Source organism: Arvicola amphibius, chromosome 2 (genome assembly GCF_903992535.2).
Source record: "Arvicola amphibius chromosome 2, mArvAmp1.2, whole genome shotgun sequence".
NCBI lineage: Eukaryota > Metazoa > Chordata > Mammalia > Rodentia > Cricetidae > Arvicola > Arvicola amphibius.
This window is the reverse complement of record NC_052048.2, coordinates 17,274,698-17,281,004: the sequence shown is the minus strand read 5'-3', so window position 1 is coordinate 17,281,004 and position 6,307 is coordinate 17,274,698. Positions and strand designations below refer to the sequence as shown.

Genomic DNA, 6,307 nt, shown 5'->3' with positions numbered 1-6,307 from the left:
TGAAACCACTCTTTTAACTCTCCACTTCAGATATAGAAAAATAAAGTTTGAATAATTGGCTATCTTAAGAAAGTAAAAGATGCTGAGGCATGTAGCAAGCCAGATGCTGAAATGGTTGGTTATTGCCAACTGTATATCAATTATTCTAATAAGATTTTTAGTTATAATTGTAGCTTGTTTCATCACATATATTAATACAGTTGTGACTATTGAGCACAGAAAAGCAATTCTCGAGATAGCAAGAGCCATGAGGATTTGGTCCACTGTAGAAATTGTTCTCCTCTTGACCCAGTTCTTGATGTTCACCAGCACTATGAATACATTTCCTAAACTTCCCATTAAGAGCTCAACACTTAAAATTATTATGATTAAGGCATGTAGAATATCACTCATTATAACCAATAAGATGCCCTGATTTCTACTGCACACTTTAGGATCTGTAAATGCAATCTTCTTAAATGTTACTATTATATAATTTTTGAAAATTCATTGCATCCAGCATAAACTCCCATACACAATATTAAGCAACCATTCATTGACTAATGAGTTAGATTTTAGTTTTTCTCACAAAACTTATGTTACCCTTTACAATATAGATGAAGCTCATGCAGCTAGTGAGTGCCTCCCACACTGCATCCTGAAGTCCTTATAGTTGATCGTGTTCGAAACACTGAATTTTCATGTCCTGTCATCAAAATTAAGATATTTTTATTAGCATTTGTTTTGTGCTCTATTTCCATACATATTAAATCTGGATACCTTTTTTTCCTGGAACAGTGATACGACACTCAAAAATCAAAACATAAAATCAAACAGACCCAAAGAATAAACTTCACTAAATACATCAGCATGATGTCTGTGCAGTGACTTATGCATGTCTTTTACAGTTCTTACCATCAGTTGATAATAACCTCATATATACTATTACTTCTTCAGTGGTACTGAGAATACCAAGAAATTTATTTTACAAGCTCATACAAAACTACACTCATACCCCCTAAGACAGAAACATACATTTACATAAATACAATTTCTCTTCATTCTTCATTTCAGTTATTCAAGTTGGCCATTTACTTATCACTTGTTTTTCATCTAACTCATACTTAATACTGTTACAATTGACAAGATATTCAAAGAAATTGCTTCAAGAATAATCAATGCACTGGAAATGTAGCTATGCTGTAAACTTGTGATTCTTTTATCCCCCTATGTGAATAAAACTAGAAACCACCCTACTGTGTAATAAAGCAGACAAGAGCTCAAATTCATTCAACTATACTGCAAGAACACTCTTCATTCCCTGTGTCTGTCTTGTTAGTACATCTGCCCCTCCACACCACAGCAACAAGGAGTTTCATATATTTCTCTCCACACAGTAATGATATCTGCTTTATTACCTTCACTGTAGGTATCAAGGCAGACACAGGATGATGCAGCACCTAGACTGGCAAGGAAGGCAGCATGACATCAACAGTCTTCAGGAGCTAAAGAATAGTCAAAGAAACAATGATGCCTATACAACAGAGGGACCAAGATAATATAGAAAATTACAACAAAAGCTTCAGTAAAATTCATGGGTTGTATGGACTAGTAAACATAACCCAGATTAAGTGGCTAACCCATCAAAGCTAACCTAAGCTACACGATAAGATAGTCTAATACAACAGAAACCTTTAGAGATTGAAGAGAAAGCCATGTATTACAATACATCCTGGAGAGCAAACTTAGCTCAGTTATTAAAACATTTTGAAGGAAATTACCAAGAAGAAAAGCATGACCATACCATTATTACAGACACAAGAAGATCCTCTTGGAGTGGCTCCTTTCATACAACAAGGAAGAAGAAAACAATGAAAAATGCAAAACACCCAGGGGGTGGGGCTGAGTGGAGTGGGTGCAGTTACTGGAACTTTAAGATCCACTCTAGAAAGTGATAGAATTCATATTCACTGGCAGAAAACGACATTCAATGAGGTACTTCCCTGAGCCCTTCCTTTCATCTTCGGCTCTGTAAAGGAAGTATTTGAAGTTCCACCTTAATAGCAGTTCCTAGGAAAGAGGCTTTTACAGACAAGATGACAATAGTACCAAGAAAAAATTACATTTATTTCTCTCTAAAACAACATGACAGATCATTTCCTCAAAAAGGAATATTCTCTTTAGAAATGTTTTTATAAATCTTGTATGTATATATATGATATATTAATGAATTTCATGTGTATTTTTCTGATTGACAAGTTTTGTATGCTGTTTTATATGTAAGAAATTGAAGATGGTTTAGCAAATCAATATTCAAACAATGCATCTCTGTATTGAGATCATTATGTTTATGATGATCGTTCCTCATTTTCTTTTTTTAAAAAATGTATTTTATTTTAAATTATGAGTATTTGTATCAGTGTGTGCTCCTGGATGCCAGAGGAGTACTCTGGAGCTAAAATTGTGAATTGTTCAATATGGTGTTGTAAATTGAGTTCAAGTCTTCAGGTCTCCTTCTTTTCAAAAGGCATATGTTTCTTAACCACTGAGTAATCTCTCCAACTTTCATGTTTTCTTTTATGTAATTAGACGAGATTCCAGATCACCATTGCTCTAATTTATCAGAACTTGAAACAACATATTATGAAATTAATTTTACTTTATTATTTTATTGATTATATTTACATCACTATTTTGATAATGCCATACAATGTTTGTATTATATATACCTTCCTCTCCAAGATTCCTCTCAGATCCAACTTCACCTTTCTACATGCTCAATTTTCTAGTATCTATCTAAATATATAGCTATCTAGCTATCATCTATCTATCCATCTATTTCTATCTCTCTATGTCTCTCTCTCTCTCTCTCTCTCTCTCTCTCTCTCTCTCTCTCTCTCTCTCTCTCTCTCTCTCTCTCTCTCTCTGTGTGTGTGTGTGTGAGAGAGAGAGAGATCCAAGTCCACTTTGTGGTATCCAATATTCTTGGGTATAAGGCCTTTTGTGGTGTGTGGCTCACCTACCAGGGGTTATATCATTAAAGAAAATTAATTTTCCTTCTACTAGAAGTTTTCACTAGCAAATAACTCCTCATTTCATAGTGGAACTTCATGCCCTCTCTCTTAGTTAAAGATTTCTTTGACTGTAATAAAAGCTTTGGCTAAAACCAACTTAGGGAAGAGAGAGTTTATTTTACGTGTTGTCTGATTCTATATGTGATTTTCAGCATGTTCTAAACTATGAAATTATACTTCTTTGGATACAGGCAAATGCTTTTATCTTTTATATGTTTCACACACATATACATATATATGTATATATATTTCCATACTATTTTCCATACTATTCATTAATAATATTAAAGTCTTTCAAAGTTTATTTCATGGTATAGAATTACATTATACTGATATTAAAAGTTCAATTTATATAGCCCATATTCACATCCTTGTACAGCATCATGCACCCCTTCATATTGGACAATGATTTTTTTCACACAGACTTTTTTAAAATTCACAAAGCTACAATTGAAGAATAAACCATAAGTACAAATGTAAAAATACAGAATCTCTTAAGAATAGGTCTTCCTACAGAAAATGGGAAACAACCCTTTACATAGTTTAAGAACCTGGGAGGTTCTGCAACATTGAGCTTGTACCTCAACCACCATGTCATGGACAGAAAAGCTTGTCTGAGCTTAGTGTTTCCAAGAATTATGACACAGGAGTGGCCTGATGGGAAAGCAAATGCTACATCATCAAAAATCAAATTGAATAAATTTTTTAAAGAGATTTCACTTTTCCAAGACTGCATAACAAGTGCCAAAAAGAAAATAGTATATAGTGACAGGAAGGTGACCACCATTTGCAGGGCCTTTATGTGGGCTGTGGTGCTGGGGTCTCTGTATCCTTTGGTGTTGTGGTGCATGTTCTTCAGATGTCTCCACAGGGAGAAGATCAGCAGGAGTAAAGTTGTTAGGGACACAATGAAAGGTATGAATGTGAACATAGTGTTGGTGAGTGTCAGAAACCTAGAAAAGTGTTCATAGTCATTTGAATCAGAACTGTAGGACATATTTGATTTATATCCATCAATCCAGACAACAACATATGCATTTATGACTACAAGATTTATAAACAAGAAAAGAAGAGACACCAGCAGTGTCATTGAAACAACTTTTTTTGCTCTCCACTTTAGGAAAAGAAAAATTGAATTGGAAAAGCTGGCTATCTTGAGGAAATAAAATATGCTGAGACATGTAGCAAGCCATATGCTGAAATGATTGACCACTGTCCAGGAAAAATTACTTATTCTCAAAATTTTTCCACTTATCACAAAGGATGGATACAGCTCATGTATCAATAAAACTATGACCAGTGACCACATAAAACCAAGTCTGGAGATGGCCAGAGCAGTGAAGATCTTATCCACTGTAGAGATCTTTCTTCTCTTTTCCCAATCCATGATGTTCACCAGTATTATGAATCCATTTCCTAAACTCCCTATAATGATTTCCACACCTAAAATAATTAGTAATAGGTACTCTACAATAACTTTCATTGTTACCAAGTGGTGCTCCAAGTTCTACTGTACTGCTAAAGGTTTAGTAATGTGATCTTTTAAAAGAACATGTCTATGTAATTCTTGAAAATTCAAAACATAGTTGTTATGAATTTCCATACAAAATGTCAAGCAAATATCAAAATTCATTAGTGACTTGGTTTATAGTTTTCTTCACAAAAAATAGTATATTGTCCAAGACAGCTCAGATGCACTTCAACTCTGTCTGACATACTTTACACATAACAGCTGGAAGTTGTCTGTAGTTGATGCTAAAAGAAACATTGAATTTTCATTTGTATCATCAAAACAAAGATAGTACTATTTGCAGTGCCATAAATGTCTACTTATTAAATTTAGCTACTTAATTTCTTAGCAAGCTAAAATTCATGCTGGCAAAAAATAAGAATGACACTAAATACATTAAAATAAAAATTCTATGTGGGGGACATATTCTTACTTTCAAGGTTCTTCCCTTAAGTTATTAGGGTTGCCTACTTCTCTAATAGAGAAAGTTACTCCCCATGAATACCTTGTACTGATAATACTGATCATTTTTCTAGATGAGGCAACAAGGTGATGCATACTTTATTCTACATGAAAGTACAAATGCAAACTAGTGGATAAATATAAAGTTAGACATACATCCTTTTATTTCCCTCTTTAATAATTCCTATTTACTACAATGAATATTTCCTATACATCCAACTTATTCTGAGTACTGTGGTGGTGATATAGACATTGTGTAAATTACTTTCAGATGTAAATGATGCAGTAAATAATATGTAAACATTTACCTTTTTTAATCCATGAACAAAGATGCTTTGGAAATATTCTTGTGCTACTTAACAGACAATAAGGTTGCATAAATCAGTCTACACCAGAAGATTCCCCCTCACTCTCCGTATCTTTCTTTGTAGTACATCCCATTTCTCCTCTCATACTAAGGAGCTTCATTTGAATTCAATATCTGCTTCCTTACCGTCTCTGTAGGCATCAATGAAAATGCATAATGGAGCAATGCCTAGGCAACTGGAAAATGAAGCATAGCATTAAAACATTCTTCAAAAGCTAAAAGTTATTTTAAAAAGCAATGACACAGACACTACAAAGACAGGAGAAAATATACATCAAACACTACAATTAACTTCTGTGGTTCTACTGGCAAACACTGTCCAGCACTTAAGAAGTTGATCCAGCTGGGCGGTGGTGGCACACGCCTTTAATTCCAGCACTTGGGAGGCAGAGGCAGGCAGATCTCTGTGAGTTTGAGTTCAGCCTGGTCTACAAGAGCTAGTTCCAGTACAGGCTTCAAAAGCTATAGAGAAACCCTGTCTCGAAAAACAAAAACAAAAACAAAAGAAGAAGAGGAAGAAGTTGATTCAGGAGGATAACAAGTCTGAAACCATTCTGGTATACATGATCAGATCCTTTCTCAAAACAATAAGAACAAGAACAACAGAAGTCTTCAGAGAAAGACATGGAATGTTGCTTGCTGATGGAACACAAACTCACACAAACTCAGTCACCTGCAGGAGTGCTATGTAAAGAAAGTGATATTCTTATGATTGCCCCACAATTGAGGAACAGCCATACTGAGAAAATTAACTAACCCATCTATTGAAATGTTAAGATAAAGTGCTAAAGAAGGGTAGAAGCATAAGCATACCATCACTGCAGAGACATGAAGGTCCTCTTGGCAGGGCTACTTCTTTACAACACTGAGAAGACAGAGAAATGCAAAACACCCTGGAGTGGGTGTGGAGTCAGT

At 34.6% G+C, this 6,307-nt stretch overlaps 1 protein-coding gene across 1 annotated transcript; it reads right to left on the bottom strand.

Moving 5' to 3' along the window:
* Positions 1-3,489: 3,489 nt before the first annotated feature.
* On the bottom strand, positions 3,490-4,536 carry LOC119806539 (taste receptor type 2 member 140-like). The gene has a single exon (XM_038318314.1). It carries the CDS (start codon positions 4,534-4,536, stop codon positions 3,490-3,492), a length of 1,047 nt encoding a protein of 348 aa, XP_038174242.1.
* Positions 4,537-6,307: the final 1,771 nt, after the last annotated feature.